This window comes from Convolutriloba macropyga, chromosome 2, assembly GCF_964194025.1.
Source record: "Convolutriloba macropyga chromosome 2, txConMacr16.3, whole genome shotgun sequence".
NCBI lineage: Eukaryota > Metazoa > Xenacoelomorpha > Acoela > Convolutidae > Convolutriloba > Convolutriloba macropyga.
This window is the reverse complement of record NC_134469.1, coordinates 5,354,892-5,377,815: the sequence shown is the minus strand read 5'-3', so window position 1 is coordinate 5,377,815 and position 22,924 is coordinate 5,354,892. Positions and strand designations below refer to the sequence as shown.

The window sequence follows — 22,924 nt, the reverse complement described above, 5'->3', positions numbered from 1 at the left end:
GCTTCACTGACGTTCAATTTTCACGTTCAAGTTCGACAGAACTATTATGCTAACTAAAAAGCCGTAATCACTGCATTTGAGTACTTCATTTTTGGACTTCAACACTCTAGTTTGGTAAAATTAATTTTAGTAACCTGGTTTGTGTTTTACACCAAAAAATATCAGTACTTTTTGTCAGAGAAAATTATAATTCAGGAGCAAAACTAAATTTCTATTACCAAATGAAGACCTGGTTAAAGGTTACTATCGTGTAAATTGTCATTAAGCAACTATCAAAAGGGATTTTTTCTACCCCATGTGGGCGAAAGGGCTGAAAAAACTAGGTTATCTTTATTAAAGTAAATTGATGTTGCTCATATCGTTTACAGCTCTTAATGTGATTATCATTTAAATTTGTGAGGTGGATCTTATACCTATTTGAGAAAAAAGAGCAAAGTTAAAATTTCCTGCAAAATAGCCTTGTCAAAGACAAGATGAGTTAATTTTCCAATTTACTCTAAGTTACGAGAGTTGCTTGGAGAAATGAAAAACTGACTGCGTCAAATCTTATCTTGAGAAAAAGCATATTACCTACTTTGGAGAAAGCTTTGAACTTTTGTTTATCTTTCGATACAGCTCTTAATTATATTCTCTTAGTTTTGCTATAAAAAAAATTAATTATTCTCCCAACGAGAAAATCAAATTTGATGTGTATTGGATGAACCAAATGTAGAAAGCGAGTAAGAAATTTATATACTAAAGTGCCACAGAGAGAATTGTATCATATATATTAGAGCAGGTGCATATATATATATATATATTATATATATATATATATATATATATATATATATATATATATATATATATATATATATATATATATATATATATATATATATATATATATATATATATATATATATATATATAGATAGATAGATAGATAGATAGATAGATAGATATGTGTATATATATAGATATCTGCATATATACATATACATATATATATAAATATATATATATATATATATATATATATATATATATATATAAATATATATGTATATATATATATATATATATATATATATATATATATGGGTGTGTGTGTATCTAGCTTAAATGTTTTTAGGTTTCTCCTTTACTAGTTTTTCCATAGTGTCTGTTTGTCAATACTTAGCGTGACTAAACTTTTTTCCTTGTTGAGTCTGATTTTACATACTGTAATACAGTAAAAACCTGTCGTCGAAAAATTGTGATGCAAAAGATTATTAATTTCTGCTCTAGTCGAGACTTGAAAGTTTCCTTGTAAGAGCAAAGCAAGATGCATTCAAAAGTTAACATGCAGAAAATTTTAAATAATTTTTTTTGAATTGACAACTAAATTGGTTATCACAACTGTGGTCATCAGTAAAACAGATCACCAGTCGAACGAATCAAATATCCGCAGTCCGTTTCAATTCTCCATACATGAAGTAGTTCTTTTTTGCAAATTATTTTGTTTTCTCCACTTTGTCCAGGAATTTGAAATCTTGCAAAATCTTGCTAGCCAAAAAGTAATCTTTGAAGTTCCAAGTTTCTCTTTAAAAAAGCTTAAAGATCGATCTTGTTAAAGCAGTTTAAAAGAAAAGTCTTTCCGAGAATTTATCGAGTCTAGATTTTGTTAAAGAATTCCTGTCCAGCCGAGATTTCGTTAAAGACTACAAAATATTCAGAATATTTGGTTCACGATAAATTATCTGATTTGTTGTCGCAGTAGCTGAATGTGTTTACTGATCGTTGATTGACTTTTCAGTGGGGTAAAGAGCGAGAGAGTGAAAGTGGCAGAGGAGGGGTCTAATTGATTTTGAATCAGACCCAACAGGGTATCTCAGAATGACCTGCTGTCCTACTAAAATAAATAAACCCGCAATTGTTTTACGCTCAACAGCTGTGACATAACCCAAAATGGTCAAACTAGCTGAACAGACGTTTAGCCAAAAATTGCCGCGCCAATAATTGGAAATTTGCACTTCATGTTTCTGAAATTGGAACCCAGGATTGAAACAGGCCAATTTAGAACCCAATTACCAAATCATGACATACGTACAAGTAAAATACGTACATGCATACAGCGCGTTCCCAGATTTCATCAAGGAAGTCTTAAAATAGATATGATATATTTTTTAAAATGATGATAATTTCTTTTTAAAAAGTCATAATTTTAAGGTTTTTTTGATATCTTCTTTGAGCTACTCAAATTATCAAATAAAAAAGGAACACTGTTTTGCTCCTAATATCTGTAAAATTTCAGACATTGCATAAATTTAGAGGCAGGCAGGGCAGAAAAATAATTAATTTAAAACGAAGAAAAGAGTGATAATTTAGGCCTTGATAAGTGCTACTAAAAAAATTACTGATTATGGGGTAGAGAGAATACGGTATCATAAATTCAACACAATAAATATCTTCCGTTTTTCTGTTTTTTTTTGGCTTGTCGAGCTGTCTGTTAAAACTGACACTGAAGCGATTGCCATTTTGGAGCTCAGCGGACGTCAGATTATTTGAATGATTTACAAAACAGAGTCAAATTTCCAAAAGAGAAACCCAAACTTGTTGTTGGGGCTAAATCAATCTGAGTAGTGCCCTAAACGATTATTATAAACAAACACATTTTACCCAAAATTAATTCGTAGAAGATAATTTGAAGCAATCGATATTTTTACTTTTCTCTTCCTACGATCTTTGTTACCAAATTAGGGAATCTTGTTTTGTCCAAACTAGGGAATCTTGTGGGTTAATATCCCTAATTTTGCTAGCTGTCAAATTATTTTTAATTGTATTCCCCAATTGCGTTTCAGACTATTTCAGTACTGACTCATAGTAAAAATTGGATAGTTTTTATTGCGTGTCATAAGATCATAATGTCGAAATATACCCTGCCGCGGATATTTTCGCGTACAAAATTGTTCCAGAAATTACTCTCTAATCTTAATGAAACCATCTGTTTACGCAGTTTCTATTTTATATTAAATCAAATTTTTAGATAAGTACGATAAACTGAACTGCAATTTAGCTTAATTCTAACTTCTATTTTCAAAGGCGCACCCTTGATATTTTTGAGTAACTGTGGGTAAAATTATTTGGCTCAGTTACATTAAATTCTTTAAGTGATCCACGTTGTTTGAGAATCTATTCACTTAGAACCAACCATTTTTTAAATCAATTCTTCGGCTAAAAATTGTTAGTGTCAGAAATTTATTCATCGTTCGCACGTTATAGAAAGAAGCTATCTTCGACGACAAGGAAGCCGAATAATGAGCTTTTGCACTTAATGTTTCGACCCCTCTAACACACTACTTTTCCTCAACTAGACAAAATGTAAATTTTTTCATATTTGGCCGGAAACCGAATTGCGATCTCCGAAATTAATTCGGAGACAAATAAGAGTCAATTCATTTCAGTCGTCTTTGAAAATGGACCAGGAAAATAAGAATCTCCGAATGCTGTTAAAAGAAGAAATCTTTCACAGAAATTTGGAATTATGGCTTGTGATTCTCGCAATATATACTCAATCATGCCTAAGCAGGCGCAACTACTGTGAAATTGGACCCGTACTGGAATAAAATCATCCTCTCTTACTTTAAAGCCTAAAGTGCTAACCATTGCACCAAATGGTTTTGAGCCCTCGAACTTGAGCATCCCTTATAACCTCGTTTTCTTGTTCATTCTTGTTCCTCAAGGCTCCATTGCTCTAGCCAAGTATCATGTAATAGGTAGAGCTTTTTCTCAAGTGATGTCAAGTTTTTTTCAGCTATAATTGAAGAAATAGGAAATATGAACTTTCAAAACATAGATTTTTTTTCCTACAGCTATTGTTTGTCAATAATAGACTGATTTAAAGCTCTGCTTCTTAGCAGTTCTCATCAGGTTTTAAAAATGGAGGCAGAATAAGTTGTTGACAAACAAATTCTTAATACCAATTTTTATAAGAAGTCAACGTTTCTCAAAACAGAAACAAAAAAGTAAGGTTTTATCCTCATTTTGAAATGCAAATAGCAGCTACGGGCGTAAAATTTATAGATTTTTGCTTTGTTGAGAACTAGCTGTGGGTAGCAGATCGCGAAAAACATGCAATCAAACTTTCCGCTGTTCAAAAATGTTCTTAAGCTGCATGTTTTTTCTCTTTCATCTAGCAAAAGCTTTGTGGATGAATTTTTAAACTCTTATCTTTGTTTGCAACGAAGAAACTTTCAGCTTTATTGATATCAAAAACCAATTTCGGAGAAGGAAAACTTATCTATGAAAAAAACTGTGACATGCTACACAAATTCAACATTTGAAATCGATTAAATGAGCTTAACTGTGAGGGTGTTTCTCATCTTTGTTCTGTTTTCCTGTTCTGATTAATTTTTATTTAATAACATATACGAATTTGGTACAGGAATTTTTCATGAATTCTGGTTTTTGCCAGGTAGTGAATAGACGCATCGTTGTGTATTTGTCATTTTTATGATTATGAGATTTGTACAAACAGCTATTTCAAACATTCACCATGGAAGGAACTTATTTGTGTAAATCATGCATAGAGCAGCAGAAATTTAGTTGTAAAATGAAATTTGACTTAGTTACAATAATTGTGGTGATTAATTCAACAGCTCAGCATAATGAATCACATGTGAGCAGTCCCCTTAATTTATCAAAACGTGAAGTGGATTGTGGCGGCTGAGCTTACTAACTCAATTACAAAATTGAATAGCGCTTCAAGGCCATTTCCAGCTTTAAAGTCAGAATAGCGTGACAAGCGAAATTTAATACTACATTCTACTGAAGCCATACGGATTTGTTCATTTTGTTCAACATTTATATTTAGCAACTATTATTAGTACACAATTGTCAAACATGAAGTTAAACTCAAACTTGAACTACCTCAACCACCAGCAAAACAATACTACGACTTAACAGTATTGCATCAGATTCGTTGCGATTGGATTGCGAATCAACCTGTTATTGATACAGAATATTTGACAAAACTTCTACATGGTTGACAAATTTCCCATGACATCAAATTTACACTGAAAAAGTGACGTTATGGAAAAGTGTTCACATTCTGTCGATATTATTATCCGCAACCAACCAACAGTTGCATTTGACATATAAATCCACGTGACTAGCAGTATAAATAGAGCTTGAAAAACTACCAAAAATCAGTTGAAACTAGTAAATTTGGTTAAATTAAATTGACTTACAGTGCGTATTGAAGCACACTTTGTGGAGTGGTAAATTACTTGTTATAGTGTCTTGTTTCTGTAGATCATATTAGTGATTGTACAGTCCTAACTTTACCCTGACTTTTTGAAAATAGAATTGACTTTGAAATTCTCAGATTTTCACATTGCGGAACGAAGTTCTAATAAATAGAGTTACAAAGCAGATAAACTGCTCGTTATTGTTTCTTTCATTTACCAGTTAACTGGGCTGATTCCAGTTTTTTGATCGGTAGATCTCAGAACTTGGTTACAAATATATACTAAACTTTGTAATTCGCCCATGTATTAAGATTGGGTATAAAACATAAAAGGTAGCCCCACCTATGGAATTTACCCAGCGTTGCTTATTTTTACATCAGATAGTAGGCCTACCTAACGTTCATAATCCTGTGAAATTTTATCTCACTAGCTTTTGTGGTTAAGGAGATATCACTGAAAAACCTACAATTTGATACTAATTGGTTATTTGAAATTTTGGATTTTCACTTAATTGAATCGAAGTCATTTGTTATTCGGCAAAGTTGAACAAATGGTTATTTGAAATTGTTGAGTATCAAATAATGCAACAGTAATCTACAGTATAGCGGATAGTACAGTTCACAAAAGTTAGCTGCAAAAACACAATATCCGGACAGATTTGAAACCGCTGAAACGAACGGGGCGGTGTAAAGTTTTCCTTGACTTTGATAGGAGAACAGCCGTTACATTTGGTCCGGAGACCCCGACAGTGGAAAGCAAACTGCTGTCCAATCTGATGAAGAGAGTGCTGAAGGCACCCCCCAAAGGGAATCAAACAGATCAACAACAGGCCAGCGAGGCGAACAGAAGAGTGCAATTCAATAAAGAAATTGAAGTGCAAACCCTGCTCAAAGGAAACCAACAAAGCAAAAGCGAACAGCAACCTGGCAAGGCAAGCACAACCCGCAGAAAGGAGCTTCAATCAACAGCTCACAGGTACGATAAGAAGTTTCAAGAGTTAGTGGAAGAAGTTAACTCTAATAGAACACTTGGCTACAAAATAATTGAAGATTCAGATCGACCCAACAAACTAAAGGTCCTCTATCAACAGACTGTCCACCTCCTAGAGGAAGAAATACCCAAGCAACTCCAGTGTCGAAACAAGCTTGTGCCCCACCAAGCAAATTTCGTTGAAGAACATCTGAAAGAAGCAAGGAAGTGCAAAGCAAGTTCGGACTATCATTGGCTTGCATATATAAGCAAAGGCACGCAACCAGCAATGAATGCAGAGCAAAGCAACACAACTCAAGCATTGAACGACAGCGAGAGCAATAACAACTACCCAACGGACAACCCAATTGCTCAAACAGTAAAAAATGGAGCAACAGCATGTGGCCAAGAGACGGAGAATGTTTCGGAAAAATCTTCAGCAAAGCAAAGGCGCGAGGATATGACGAAAAAATTTGATGTCGAATTCGAAACTAAGATGCAACTAGAACAAGCACGGTTCGAGCGGAGGAAGCTAGAGCTGGAAATGCAAATGAAGGAACTGGAAACCAAGCATCAACTAATTGAGGAGGAGCGCGAGCTAGAACGCAAAGTGAAGGGAACAGCATTAGAGAACGAAGATGCTCGTTCCCAATCAACCAGTGCTCGAGACAAATCACCCTTTAACTGGACTCCCAAGAAGAGAGATGTCTCTGATTGGGCCAGCAGAATCGACAACCTTCTAACACCAGATCGATCAACAGCTCGCTTCGAAGTAACCCCTGAAGTGAACAGGCAAAAACACTTCTCACGATATCGCAGTTCACGAGACCGATCCTCAAGTGGTGAAGACCGGGACTTTTCTCTCAGAGTTGGTCTGCTACGATACAACAGTGCGTACGCGGGTAGCAGTAGCCTACCAAAGCTCAAGTTGAACAACTTCGATGAGAATCCCCTCGAATGGCCGGAGTGGGCTAGTATGTTCATTGCTAGAGTGGATCAACGACCAATACCAGACTCAGAGAAGATGAGCCATCTGAAGACTCTACTGACAGGCAAGGCAAGGTCAGCAATCTTTGGAATGGGCTACTCTGGACAGTTCTATGGTGCTGCATGGAGCATTCTGCAGAGGAAATTTGGAAGGCCTCATGTGATCATTGATGCAAAACTGGAGAGTCTTCGCAAAGCAAGTCAGGTGAATCCACACGACTCAACAGGTCTGATCAGTTTCTCAGTTATTGTTTCGAACTTTGTTAATGTGCTCAAAGAGTACAAGCAGATTGGTGATCTGCAATCGAGCTCGACACGGTATATGGCATTAGATAAACTACCTCAAGTTCTCAAAGAGAAGTGGTGGATCTATGTTGATGATAAAGATGAAGATTGGCTTGATCTGATTAGGTTTGAAAAGTGACTATCTAGGATAGCATTCGTGCACGACGGGTTTTCAGCTTTCAAGGGAGAGCGAAGAGAAGAAGACCGAAGGAGCACAAATAGAGACAAATGGTTCTCGAAAACATCGAACTTCAGTGCAAGTTCGAACGTGAAAGAAGCGAAGCAAACGCAAAGTGATCACTGCCCACTAGCTGATGGCACTCATAAAATATGGAACTGTCCGCTTTTCAGGAACATGAGTGTGAATGATCGGTACGCAGCAGTGAGGAAGCAACGCTTTTGTTACGTATGTCTAGGCAAAGGACATGCAATCAAAGATTGTAAGGTCAACGCGTGCGGCATCAATGGATGCATCAAGAAGCACAACCGATTGCTACACTCAGAAAACCAAATGGACGAGGGCAATCACGCAGTCATCGTAAGCGCAGCAACAATCAACCAGAGTAACGTTACAAGCTTTCTTCAGATAGTTCATGTCTCAATACAGAGCGGTGACAACAGGCTGACTACATACGCTTTCCTCGATAGTGGATCAACGGTTTCATTCATCGATCAAAGTGCGCAAGAGAAGTTACGAGCCCAAGGCACCGATGTGACACTCAACATAGCTGGCATACACGGAACAAAGGATCTGAAGACAGAAAAGGTTCCTCTCAAAATAAAGGGACTGCATTCAAAGGTGCATTCATTCGAAGCGTTTGCACACCCGTCAATCTCCTTGGGAAATACAAACTACAATTACAACAAGTTGAAGCAAAGCTTCAATAACTTGAGTGTTCTACCCAACAAAAGCTTCAACTTGATGGAAGTTGGCATCATCCTTGGTCAAGATGCTTATGAGCTACAACGCCCATTGGACTACAAGATAGGAACACGAAGTGAACCTTTCGCCATTCTAACAGAGCTAAGATGGGTAGTCAGTGGACCCATAACGGGCAAAAGAAGACAAAATGTTTGTCATTTCGCCTTCACTTAAGATGTGAAAGTGGCTGAGAATATCCAAACCTGGTGGGACATAGAAACTTATGCTTCCAAAATCAACGTCGTCACTCAGTCAAAGAAGGAACTGCAGGCACATAATATGCTAGAGAGTACGACGAAAATTACAGGCAAGCGGTACGAAGTGGGAATGGTGTGGAGTGAACCAGAGCCAAACCTACCGAACAACTACAGCTCAGCCTTGGGTCAGCTTTACTCACTGGAGCGAAGATTCCAAAGGGACCCAAACCTGAAGAATTTGTATCAACAGTCAATAGATACACATGTAGAAAAAGGATTCGTAAAGATATTGGACGAGTCCGAAGGAAGTGAAAGGCACCTTCGGGAAAGAATGGTATTTGCCACACCATGCAGTGCTAAACCCGAACAAGCCTGGCAAAGTAAGACGTGTTTGTAATGCTGCCTCCAAGTACAAAGAAGTATGCCTGAATGATAAGCTACTAGCAGGACCTGATCTGCTACACAGATTGATTGGAACAATAGTCAGATTCCGCGAAGGACCAATAGCCCTGACAGCTGACATCAAATCGATATTTCTACAAGTGCAAGTTCCCGAACGGGATAGAAGTTGCTTGAGTTTCTTATGGCGCCCAAGGACTAATGAACCTGTTCAGATATACGAATATCAGCGTCACGTATTTGGAGCTAATAGTTCTTCAACTTGTGCAAACTATGCTCTCAAGCGAGTGGGACTGGATAACGAAAAGGAGTATCCAATTGCAGCAAAGGCAATACGAAACAACTTCTACATGGACGATTTCATGTAGAAGAAGTGGAAGAAATCTTTCATTACATTGAAGAATTCTTTCATTACATGGAAGAAGTGGATAAGCAACAACGATGCAGTTACCGAAGTAATCCCCGAAGACTTGAAATCAATCAGCAACACGAAGCAAGTCGAAGTGGAACTCAATACGGAGGGATCCTCAGTGCTAGGACTACAATGGACCGTTATTGATGACAGTCTTCAAGTATGCAGAGGTACAAACAAGGAAATTGAAGCACCTATAACCCAGAGGAAGATTTTGTCATTGGTATCTTCAGTATTTGACCCGATCGGATTGTTTGCTCCGTTCAGTGTCCACATGAGACGACTTCTGGAAGGCATCTGGACTACGAATGGGCTACATTGGGACAACGAAGTGGAGCCGGGTGACGAAGCAGAATTCCTGAGATGGAAAGAACAACTTCCAATAGTGGCTGAAAGAAGCATCGATAGAAGGTACTTCAACAGAGAGAGGGATCAAAACGGACTTCATGTGTTTGCTGACGCATCTGAAGACACTATGTGTGCAGTGGCCTATCTACGTTCACAACTAAAAGAATACTCAGCTGAATTAGCATTTGTCATTGGAAAATGCAGAACGGCACCGATGAGGCATCTTTCAATACCCCGACTTGAATTGCAAGCGGCAGTCATGGCAGTGAGGTTAACAAAGAACAGATAACCAAGGAACATGAAATGAAGATAAATAGTTGCAGTTTTTGGTCAGACTCAACTACGGTATTGCAGTGGATACACAGTTTCCATCGTAAACAACAAGTGTTTGTGGCCAATCGAGTAGCTGAGATACAAGCTACAACTGATGTTTTACAGTGGAAACATGTGAGTGGTATCAACAACCCAGCGGACATTGGCACCAGAGCAATCAACATTGAAGAACTCAAGGGAAGTGAGTGGCTCACTGGGCTGGCCTGGTTGAAACGACCAGAAAGCGAATGGCCAGAGCAAGTGAACCTAATCTTTGCATCAGATGAAGAGAATGTACACTCATCAGTCTTCATGATACAGGCTGAAGAAAAGAAAGCTGTTATTCAGTGGGAACGATTGAGTAATTTTAACAGACTAGTGAACACAGTAGCATACGTACAGTGAGCATTGAACAAACACAAACCATCAACAGTCGTAGTCAGCATTGAAGAAAGAGAAAAAGCAAAAGCAACAATCTTCAAGTTACTACAGCAAGAACAGTTTGGTGGAGAGATGAAGTCTCTCAAAGCTGAAAAGGAAATTCCAAAAGGCATGAAAATTCTACAATTCTCACCTTTCCTAGATGAAGAAGGACTGATTCGAGTCAAAGGCAGAATAGGCAAAAGTCAATTGGATTTCAATGCAAACATCCAATTTTGCTACACTGGAAACATCACGCGGTTGAATTATTCTTGCAAAACGAGCACAAGGACAATCAACATGAAGGCACTGAGCATGTCAGAAACATTGTTCGGCAGAAATTGTGGATTCTAGGCATACGGAACGCCTTAAGATCAATCAAGAACAAGTTTGTTACCTGCAGAGAGGGCAGAGCACAAACGATAGCACCAGTAATGGCAGATCTTCCCGAAGAGCGGTTAGATGCTTCAACAGCCTTTAAAAATGTTGGAGTTGACTACTTTGGCACTTTCATTGTGAAGATTGGGCGAAGAAATGAAAAGCGATGTTGTTGTCTCTTTACCTGTCTAACTATGAGAGCGGTGCATATAGAAGTGGTACCCAAGTTGGACACAGATAGTTTTTTTAATGCAATAATGAGATTTATTGCACGAAGAGGCAAACCAAGTACAATCATCAGTGACAGCGGCGCAAACTTTGTTGGAGCTGAAAGAGAGTTTGCAGAGTACGTTGCGGCATGGAACAAAGAAGGGATCCAAGAACATCTAATTCAACGAGGAATCAGATGGAAGTTCAACACACCCGCAGCACCCCACTTCGGAGGAGTATGGGAGCGGTTGGTGAGAAGTTTTAGGAAAGCAATGTATGCAGTGTTGGGGAACAGATCAGTCACCGAGCACGTTCTTTCAACAACGATGTGTATTGCTGAGCAGACTCTGAACGCAAGACTGTTAACTCCAATCAGTTCAGATGATAATGACTTAGAGGCATTGTCCCCGAATCACTCCTTGCTTGGCAACAGGAACGTTTGCTTACCCTACCCACCATGCGCAGAGGAATTCGTTGATCATCAAAAACTAATTCGGCAAATTCAAGCCTATGCAAATCTCATATGGGACAGATTTCGGAAAGAATATCTGCCAACTCTGAATAATCGACAAAAATGGCGATCTGCGTCGAACGAAATCCTTAAAGAAGGCGATCTCGTTTGGTTGCTCAAAAACAGCGATTAGCGTGGTTATTACAGTTTAGGTCGAGTTACTGAGACAATCGATGGGTCCGACGGTGTGATTCGATCAGCGATAGTTCGAACGAACGACGGAGTGTACAAGAGACCCGTAGTGAAGCTCGCCCCAGTACTACCTGGGAAAGATGTTTTCGCGATAGAAAACCGGATCGGCCATGTGGCGGCTGAGCTTACTAACTTAATTACAAAATTGAATAGCGCTTCAAAGCCATTTCAAGCCTTATAGCCAGAATAGCGCGACAAGCGAAATTTAACGCTACATACTACTGAAGCCATACGGATTTGTTCATTTTGTTCAACATTTATATTTAGCAACTATTATTAGTACACAATTGTCAAACATGAAGTTGAACTCAAACCACCAGCACAACAATACTACGACTTAACAGTACTGCATCAGATTTTTTGCGATTGGGTTGCGAATCAACCTGTTATTGATACAGAATATTCGACAAAAATTCTACATGGTTAACAAATTTCCCATGACATCAAATTTACACTGAAAAAGTGACGTTATGAAAAAGTGTTCACATTCTGTCGATATTATTATCTACAACCAACCAACAGTTGCATTTGACATATAAATCCACGTGACTAGCAGTATAAATAGAGCTTGAAAAACTACCAAAAATCAGTTGAAACTAGTAAATTTGGTTATATTAAATTGACATACAGTGCGTATTGAAGCACATTTTCTTGAGCGGTAAATTACCTGTTATCGTGTCTTGTTTCTGTAGATCATATTGGTGATTTTACAGCCTAACTTTACTCTGACTTATTGAAAATAGAATTGTCTTTGAAATTCTCAAATTGTTACATTGCGGAACGAATTTTTAATAAGTAGAGTTACAAAGCAGATAAACTGTTCGTTCTTGTTTGATTCAGTTACCAGTTGCCTAGGCTGACTCCAGTTTCTTGATTGGTAAATCTGAGAACTTGGTTACAAAGATATACATAACTTTGTATTTCGCCCATGTATTAAGATTGGGTATAAAACATAAAAGGTAGCCCCACCAACGCAATTTCCCCAGCGTTGCTTACTTTTTCATCAGATAGTAGGCCTACCTAACGTTCATAACCCTGTGAAATTTTATCCCAAGAGCTTTTGTGGTTAAGGAGACATCATTGAAAAACCTCTAATTTGAGACTATTTGGTTATTTGAAATTTTGGATTTTTGCTTAATTGAAGCAAAGTCATTTGTTATTCGGCAAAGCTGAACAAGTAGTTATTTGAAATTGTTGAGTATCAAGTAATGCAACGGTAATCTACAGTATAGTGGATAGTACAGTTCAAAAAAGTTAACTGCAAAAACACAATATCCGGACAGATTTGAAAACGCTGAAACGAACTGGGCGGTGTAAAGTTTTCCTTGACTTTGATAGGAGAACAGCCATTACATGGATTTTTCTTCAGGAAAAGAAAACAATCAGATGTTGAGGAAAAATATGGTTTTCGACTCCGATAAATTTTTGGCCGTCTTTGGGCCACTAAGAAACTGTTATATGATGTTGATTGCAGTTTTAGGTTTTAAATAAACAAAAAAGACCAAAAGAGTTTTTAAATCAGATAAAATCATAGGCTAAATAGCTGTTCGAAAAGGTCGTCAAATGCTATAAAAAGTTGACTTGATTCATGTTTTGATAAAGGCAATGTTTGCCAAAAATTAATACGCCCAATGTAGAGCCCAATTTTTGTTAGAGCAGACTTAGTTGCAGCAATTGATGAAGATAGTTCAACTGTTCAAAAGTTTTTAATCAAAATGGCCAAATATTATTAAAGTTTTAATTTCTCTTATGTAAGCATTTAAACAACTATAGATAGTGCTCCGAAAAAAATAAAAACGTTCCTATTTAAATATTCTGTCTGAGTCTAGGAAATAAACCCCCACAGAAAAAACCCACTTAACTTTAGATAGGAAATAAACCCCCAAGGAAAATAACCCCCGAGGAAATAAAGCACCACGGAAATGAACCCCCATTTAAAAATGAATTTCGGTCGTAATAATTTGTTCGGTTGTGATAGTTTCATCTCAAGTCCCACGGGCCACTGAGGCATGGCCATGGCCCGCGAGGCATGGCCAAACGCACTAAATGCGCAGCTCTTTAATAGTAAAGGGGGATTATTTCCGTGGGGGTTTATTTCTTTGGGGGTTTATTTCCTATCTAAAGTTAAGTGGGTTTTTTTCCCGAGAGGTTTTTTCCGCAACCAATTCTGCTTGAATCGATGTGCTGTCTTATGATGCAAATTACAACATTCGTTGCTAAATTTACCGATCGGCGACGGTTGAGTGAATGAAAAAAACAGTTGATCATATAGTTCCTTATATAACCATATATAACCTCCCCCCGCCCTATATACCATTGGGGTCGGAACAATAACTTAAGCGACCGTTTTCTATTACTTATATATTATTCTCCTGTTATTTTGAAAAAAAAGCTACTGCGCATTATTTTTGGGAACAACGAAAGCCATTGCAGATCTAAAAGAAGTTGGTTTATTTTACGAGAACCCGTTTGCGGTTATCTCTGTTCAGGAGAATGTGGTGGAGGAAGAGATCCAATCAGAGCCTTTATACCTGTACGAGGGAACCCCAACTGATGACGATCTCTTCAGCTGTACATCTCTCGAGACATGGCCCAGTAGTTGCCCAGAGTCACCTCTATTCGCCCGGAGTAGGGCAAGACACCACAGCAAGACATTAGGCAACTGTTTTCCACCAATTACATTGTAAACATTTGATTTTTAATGAAAATAAAAAAGGCATTTTTTCACTTGCATTTTAATTTTAATCAACTGTTTTCTACATCCAAACATATGAAATTTTAAATTTGAAAGGTTCAAAGGAAAATTTGTAAGTGTTTTGAAAGCATATCTTAGAGGGAAAATTTTCTTGGGGTGATATATAACGTATTGAAGTTTCCAATAGATGAACTATATGAACCCGAGTTTAGACCTAGACTCATGAAAAGACTCGTGGGGGAGGGGGTGGGTTAATATTGACTAAAATTACACAGTCGAGCACTCTGTTAAAATCAAGCAAAATTGTTTTCATGCGTCTAGTAAAATTCTTTTCATAGGCAATTTATGGACAAAAATTATTTTTGCGAACAAAAATGAAGCTCTGGGGACTGGTTTTCAAGCAAGATGTAAGATAGAAACTATTAATTGCAATTTTTTGAGAACAAAAAATCATCGAATTTAGACAACTGCTTATCACCTACTGTCATACGTCCTTCTAGCTTTAAAGAAGCGCAAGGCAAAAATTTTCCTAGGCAAACAAACTTACTATATAAGAAATATGCATCATTTTTTATAGAAAAAAACGTACTTTGTGCATTTTTTTCACGAATTATGCTTTTGGAACTCAATTTAAACAGTGTACAGTATTAATTTTTGTGGACAAAATGTATTTTGAAAAAAAAACTAAGTCTTCATAGATTCAGAAATAGATTCAAAAGACAGCGATCTATTTTAATTTTAGGTGAAGAAACTTTATGTCGAACAAACAATTTGCAAAGTTTTGCTGAAACGTTTTTCCAGAATATTCGCAAGTCCTCTTGAGAATTTTGCAATCTTGATGTCTCACTTTTTTCTTCTCTCATATGTTTTTCCGCCTCACAATTTTATTTGCCAATAAAACTCAATTAGTACACTCAGTATAGTAAACTAAGCTAATAAAACTCAAATAACACTATCAAAAAAGTCAAAACTGGTCAAAAATCAATAATTTTTAATTCAGGCTACGCAATATTTCTGCTAAAGCTCGCCATATTAAAGCAAACACCGCAAATTCTGTCTCAGAGCAATTTTTTCTACATTAGAAGACTTATATCTAGGCAACTCTTTGTAATTTCTATGTGGAGAAAAGGAGTTAAACCAAAATAAATCTGTTCTGTGTTTCAACGATACTAATTAAGACAAACAGTAGCAAATGATACATTAATCGTTATTTGTCACCTATATATGCTTGCATATTGAGGAAACAACAAAATAAATCCAAAAAGATGGTATTTTCATGACCACATTGAAAATTTACTGAGTACACTAACACGAGCATCAAATCGAATTGAGTCGGTTTAAATTTCTTTTGACCAAATTATTTACTAAAAGTTCAACAAAAAACTGAAACAATACATTACGACCAAGTAGCGACTCACCTAAATTGATCTAAAACTAATTTCTTAAGCTGTACAATCCATGGAGATGTGCAAATTTGTGACTAGTTCATTCTAGTCCCCGTCAAAAAAGGGACTGATGTGTCCGGTGAATGTAAAGAACGCTCTTGAAAGAAGTTTGTATGGCATCAAACAGAGACACAAAACACACCAAATTTATTGCAAAGAAAAACAGTAACGAAAAAGAGTCAATAAAATACAAACATTGTAATAAGACAGTGGAAAATTTAACTTTAAAAAAAGAGTCATTGACAAACCTCAAAAGGCCTTGGGTTTGAATCCCCATAGTAGCCGAAAGTAATGGAGAGGTCAAAAGTCGAACAAAAAAATTTTTGTAAACTTAAGAAATTTTTCAATACATTTTTAAAACGTCTAGAATTGAATTTTTCAAAGATGAATCTGTGAACAGAATGTTCGAAAAATAAGTATTATTTGTTGAATCATGTGTTTCTTGAGAATACATCAAATTTTTAGACACCGAATCTTCGTTAGCGTTTCATGCCCTGCTCTTACGCACAATAAACTTTGTGATGTCTTGGTATTACCTTTGAGATCAAATTGTGGGATCCAATCCATAACTTAGTAAATAAAGCCCAATGTAGTTTAAAAACCACTATGTTTGCAATTCCAGTGTTGTATATGCGAAAAACATCAGTGGGTCATTATGGAGCGGGAATTTTTTGCCGGAGTCAAAAAAAGATATTAAGAACTGACTTGATTTTATTGATGGTTTGTTAACGCGTTCTAGATCAAATAAAGTTAATTATGACAAAGCTTTCAACTGGTTTGATATGACGGAAGTGACGTTTAGAATCTATTTTTTTTAGCAAGCAACGCAAAAAATTTGTTTGATTTCATTTGGCAGACAAATGATATAACTTTTTGTGCGTTTTTTAAAGTTTCCAACCACTAAAATTTTTACGAAATACACAAAAAGTAACTTTGCCGAATAATGTTTGCCCAATAAAATCAAACATGCTATCTGCGTTGCTTGGTGGTCAAAAGTAGCTTCTAAACGTCTCTTACCACATGTCAAACCAGTTAAAATCTCCGTCAAAGAAATTTTTATTCGACCCGAATGCAGTAACTATTTAATTATAAAATCGTATCAGATCTTGATATGTTTTTTGCTCCAGACCGTAATTCCAAGATCATAATGATCCACTGACATTTTTTTAAATTATGCAACCCCGGAATTGTAGATAAAGTGTTTGTAACTATATTGCGCATTTTTGAATGGATCACACAATTGGTTCTAAATGGTAAAATCGTAAAATCATGAGTTCACATAGCGAACTATGCCTAAGAGCAGGGCATAAAATGCTAGCAATAATTATTTATCGCTAGCATTTTATTATTAGCGAAAATAATTATTTCCGACACAAACGCAGGATTCAACATGAATTACACATACACAGTGCAACAAATAATATTTAAAATTCGAACACACTGTTCATAGATTTATTTTTTCAAAATTCAACACTAGACGTTTGGAAAATGTATTGAAAGATTTATAAAGTTTACAAAAACTAGTTGTTCGACTTCTGATCTCTCCATCACGATTATCTAGTATGGGTATTCGAACCCACGGCCTTTTGAGGTTTGTCTTTGACTCTTTTTTGAAGTTAATTTTTCCACTGTCTTATTACAATGTTTGTATTTTATTGACTCTTTTTCGTTCCTGTTTTTCTTTGCAATAAATTTGGTGTGTTTTGTGTCTGTTTGATGCCATACAAACTTCTTTCAAGAGCGTTCTTTATTTTCACCGGACACATCAGTCACTTTTTTGACGGGGACTAGAATGAACTAGTCACAAAATTGCACATCTCCATGGATTGTACAGCTTAAGAAATTAGTTTTAGATCAATTTAGGTGAGTCGCTACTTGGTCGTAATGTATTGTTTCAGTCCTTTGTTGAACTTTTAGTAAAACATTTGGTCAAAAGAAATTTAAACCGACTCAATTCGATTTGATGCTCGTGTTAGGGTACTGAGAACAAGTTCAATGGGGTCATAAAAAACGTCTATTTTAAATTAATTGTGTTGTTTCCTCAATATGCAAGCATATACGTGCCAAATAACAAACCGGGTTGAAATTTTATGGGAGGATCATTTATGATTTCAAACTGTCCATGCTTGATATCTGGCGACTATCCTTGTATGAAACCGGGAAAATCATATATGATCCTTTTATGATCACCAAGAAATCATATATGATCCCAGTATGATTGCAAAGAATCATAATTCTATTTTTCATAAATCTCTTAATTTTTTCCATTTATTTTTTTCGTTTTTATGGGGTAGGGCATCGCTTATTTGATTCCCCGGTGCCCCTTTGATCAGCCAAAATACCCTAACGTACAATATCATTTGCGAAGTTCGGTACTAAATAGAAGAGTAAGTCCAAACAAATAACTAAATTTTTGATTTACTCTGAAGACAGTGTATAGTTGTAAATGTTCATTTATAAAAATTATTTGAAACAAGTTTGCGTAAAAACTCAACTAAGTTTTCTGAATATGTTTAAATCACATAGTTATTCTTTTAGCGCACACAAACAATCGAGAGTGTATTGAAAATGCGATTTAATAAATTAATAAGTCTTCTGAGTAAATTACACAAAATTTTGTGGCACCAGTCAATGTTTTGTGTGTCATATATGAGCTTGTATGATTTCCAAACAATATCCTCAACTTCAATAGAAAAAGAGACTATACAGTTTTCAGGCTTTTAAATTTTTTGCATGATCCCTGTTTGATTTCTAGGAAATCATATATGATCCTTTTATGACTACCAAGAGTTCATATAAATCATATATGACTTAGTATGATTACTAAGAGTCGTATATGACATAGTATGACTACTAAGAATTGATGAGCAACCCGGGCAGGCGAAAGCAACTAGTTTGGGTTAAAGAGTGTTATGAAGGGCTTCAAGGGCACACACATAAAACGAGGTTTTTGGGTTTGATTTCTACGCTAAGATTTATTTGTTGCTTTCAAAAACTTAGCCTGTAAACCCAATGGTTGATGCAATTTAAAAATAAGGAGAATAATTGTCTTTTAATCAATTTATGTTTTTCTGTTTGTCCTTTTTCTCTGACAGCCGAAGTAATTTTTCCGTCAATTGTAGGCCTTTTTGTCCTTTCGTAGTCCGCCTTCTCTTCGTCCATTGACCGTTTATTACAGTTTTTATGGAAAATTTTTATCGTTAAAAACTGAAAACATTACAAAAAGTGCAAGATTTGAATTTATTCATTTATTGAGCATAATCAATCGAAAAATTTTTGAGAAGTGGTCATTTGGTTAGTTTATTTCATTAAACCGCTTGTGGACTCATTTTGTTTGGCTCTAGATTTGTTGATGCTTTTTCTTCTGCCGCGATATTTAACAAAAGAACTGTTAACGATTATTTGTTACCTATATTATTATTAGTGAATCTCCAACCCGAACATTCTTTTATAACCAGTACTGGGCCATGAGTAGACCATTTTGTTTTTTCTTTCTGATTTTTACTTAGTTAGATTTTTCTATTTATTCAAGATTTGTAGATCATCTTTTTTATTCTCTTAACTTTCAACTTTTGGGTATATGCTGATTAAAATACAGAAATTAAAAAAATGAAAAAGTCAGATAAAAAATTAAAAAAAAAACAAACAAAAAAATAAAAAAAACAGTTACCCCATTCATAGGCTGCAGTGGCCCTCTTTGTACATGTAAAATCAAGCGATTCGTGCTGAGTTCTGAGGGACTCTCTCGACAACATGAAATCCTAATGCGAGCCACAAACTCCAACGAGTCTGCTGCAAGTGGTAGTGGGGGAGGGGGCTCCGGTCGAGATGTGACGTCACTGGATTCGTCGACTAAACGACGGCTGCTGCCAAGAAAGATGCTTTCTGAAGTGTCCAGCCAGGAAGAAAAGGCCAGTCTCGAAAGGTAAGGTTCGATTTACTGGAGGAAAAACTTTTAAAATTTTATTCTTTTTTTGTAGTTTAATTACCATTTAGATTTGGTCAATAGAACTGGTTTGAAGCTTATATAGTGAGCATAGAGTAAGTAGTAAAGCAAAACTCTGATAAAAATTTAAAAACAATCATTTAAATCATTATCCATGTTTCATTTTTCTTAAAAAAAAACATTCTTTTGCTGTTTCTTAATTGAGAAAAGTGTTTTTAAAAGGAATACTTCAGTTTCATTAGAGATCGTTTTGAAAATTTTTTCTCCACTCAAAAACTATTTCAGCTAAAATAATCGACTTCAGTTTTCAATTACTCGACAATATTGCAACTGAGAAGTCAAGTCGTCATTCAGGCACTTGAAGAACAAAAACGTAGGATAAAAGGGCAAAATTGTTCTCTGGAAAAAATAAATTTCAAGCCACTGGCTTTCAAAATGTTTGGTGGTTTGTCTAGAGTTTTGAAGAAAACATTTTTTAAAAAAAATGACGACGCATACTAACAGACAGCACAGTTTATCATGCAAAGGGGATTTTGTTTTGCTTTTGACGACTTGGCGCGGTAACCCTAGGCAGTATCAATTCGGTTTGCTATGATGCTGCCAGTCCGCCTTACAAAAAAGTGCCCTCTAAACTTTCGGGAAACTTCGAGCTTACCCAAATAGAAGGGAATTTCATACAGCTCACACTTTTAGATTAGAGGAGAATTATACTCACTCACTTGGTGTTGCGTCGAGCAATGATGAAAGGTTTTCCAGTTTGATTACTCTCTGCCAAAGGAGCCGAGACAGAACTGAAATTCATATCCAAGAATTGAACATCCGAAGTTGATTGAATTTACTGTTGAACTGGGCTAAAAATTTTACCTTGTTCCCAAAACTTTCGTGTCTTTTTGCTACGTTTTTGCTTGAGAGCTTTTATTGTTTGGGTAATTTTTCCACCCTTGGTTTTTGCGTTTTTTTGTACGAATTTCTCCCTCAATCACAATTTTAAACAGTTGTGTTCAATTTTTGGCTTTTCACTTTTTGAAGTCTTCAATAAAATAAAATGTCATTTTTCAACTTTTAGTAGTCGTATATAATAACTTCTAATGACGTCATTTGAAGCCTACTTGCGAAATTCTCGGTCCCCCTCTTCTAATATACATCCGTCTCACAGATCAAAGAACATTGCAATGGATTAACGCTCCTGCCAGTCGCTGTAGCCATTCTTTTTTTGGTGATGTTTTGTTTAAGATCCAAAAACTTTACATTATATGCTTGATTTGTGATTCTCGTAAAGGCAACCCAAATTGGTGCAATGAAACAAACTTTACTGTTTAACTCCTAAATGACTTTAGCAATTTTGGGGGACAAGCTAACCATATCAAAATGTAACTGGTAATGTTCATTTGAGAACCGAAATGTGCTCCAGTCTAACATTCTTACTTTTTTTCCAGAAATCAGACACAAAAAATTTATGTTCTCATAAATTAATTTAGTTATATCTAAAATCATCTCCTGTCCTTGCCGGATGTGGTCCTCTATTAACCAAATACACTGCTGTTATGGACAGTTGGAACCTGCGCAGCCGAGTTTATAGTCTGGAAAATTTTTCAGTTGAGCCAATCCGTATGGCCGATGCCTTAATTAGGTCTGTTCTGTCTGGCCCATAACTAATTGTGTTCCCATTGCTCTGGCCTATGTTTAAGTTCAATTTATTTGGTCTGGCCTATACTCAGGCTTTGATTGTTCAGCCTGCTTCATACCTCTAAGTTTAGTTAGTTCTGTATCGGCCATCCCGACATTTCAGTCTGTTCGGTCTGGCGCATACCTATTTTTGGTCTCGCTAAGATGAGAAACGCTTCTGATTTTAATCTCTGCGAAGTAATATCAAGAGCTCTTCTCAGACCTCAAATAATTTATTTGGACTGATCAAAGCCCGCTATCCAAGTTCAAGACTGCAGCCGGTCCTCCAGACCTCTTCAGAATTAACATAATTAGGTCCGGATATGACATTTTTTTGTAAACAGTCGTTGATCTTTTCAACCAGGAGCACAATCAAGACGGTTAACCTGACACAAAAATGATGTTGCAGGTGAACATGACTGTTCTTATATTAAAAACAGTCAGAATTGCACAAACCGATTTTGGTTCAAATATTTGAAACGCATAAGTGGTAAATTCTGTGACGTGCTTCTAAATGTTTAATTTATTATGGCCCGTATTCTGTTTTGGTCCTGTTTTGTCGAGATATGGGTCTGGGTTTGTTTGGTCTGGATCAGGTTCTGGCTTGAATCTGTTCGGCCTGGCTGGGTCCAGGTTCTGGTTTGGGTCTGTTTGTTTTGGCCCAGGTTGACCGAAGTTGGTTTGGTCTGCCAAAAACCTGACTTCGGGTCTGTTCAGTCTAAACTCCCCCAAAATCCTAAGCGACCAAAGTCCGTCAGGCTATTTATGACTTATTTGTGTCGTGGATCTTAGCTTGCGATATGTGGCAGGTAAAGAGTGCCCTACGGTATTCATTTATTTTCACCTTCCGAAAATTCAAAAACAGACAATTAAAAATTTGAAACTTTGAGAAAATGAAGCTGCAGATTTTGTTAATCTCACCAAATACAAGCAAATGGATAAAAGGGTTTGTCTGAGCTCGACCAAGGCCTTTAATGATTTTGAAACCCTTATCTTTGTCTCGCTGGAAATTTATGTTTTCTGGACGTTTTTAACCAAAATAGAAGCAATAATTTAGTTTAATTCTGTTATTTTTATACGTTGTTTTTAAAAAAAAACATTTCAAAGTTGGAGAGCTGAAAAATGACAAAAGGAGGAAAATTGAAGAAATTTAAGATTTGATGGGTTTTTAGACATATTTGATCGATGTGGAATTCGATTTCAATAAATTTTGTATCATAGAACGAAAAAACTCGGGTAAAACAGGCGAAGCAATAAATCGGTAAGTTCCAGTTTTTAAACTCAACATACATTGGCATCATAGGGCCAAAAACTGAAAAAGTTAATTAATATCATTATTTTTGTGGAATTTTTTTTACGTTAGACTTGTATCTACAGTAAGAGAAAATTAGATGATGTCAGTTTCTTTTTGCAATAAATAA

General features: G+C 36.3%; 1 protein-coding gene across 4 annotated transcripts in view; it reads left to right on the top strand.

Annotated features, from left to right (window-relative positions):
• The window catches only part of LOC142355909 (uncharacterized), a 136,440-nt gene that overhangs the window by 5,483 nt on the left and 108,033 nt on the right, over positions 1 to 22,924 (top strand). For all 4 annotated transcript variants that reach the window (XR_012761330.1, XM_075407931.1, XM_075407935.1 and 1 more), the window contains exons 2-3: positions 14,242 to 14,410; positions 19,574 to 19,817. Coding sequence is in view for 3 of the 4 variants with exons in the window: in XM_075407931.1 (XP_075264046.1) it covers positions 14,242 to 14,410; positions 19,574 to 19,817 (413 nt within the window). In the remaining variant the exon portion in view is untranslated. The remainder of the gene's footprint in view (positions 1 to 14,241; positions 14,411 to 19,573; positions 19,818 to 22,924) is intronic.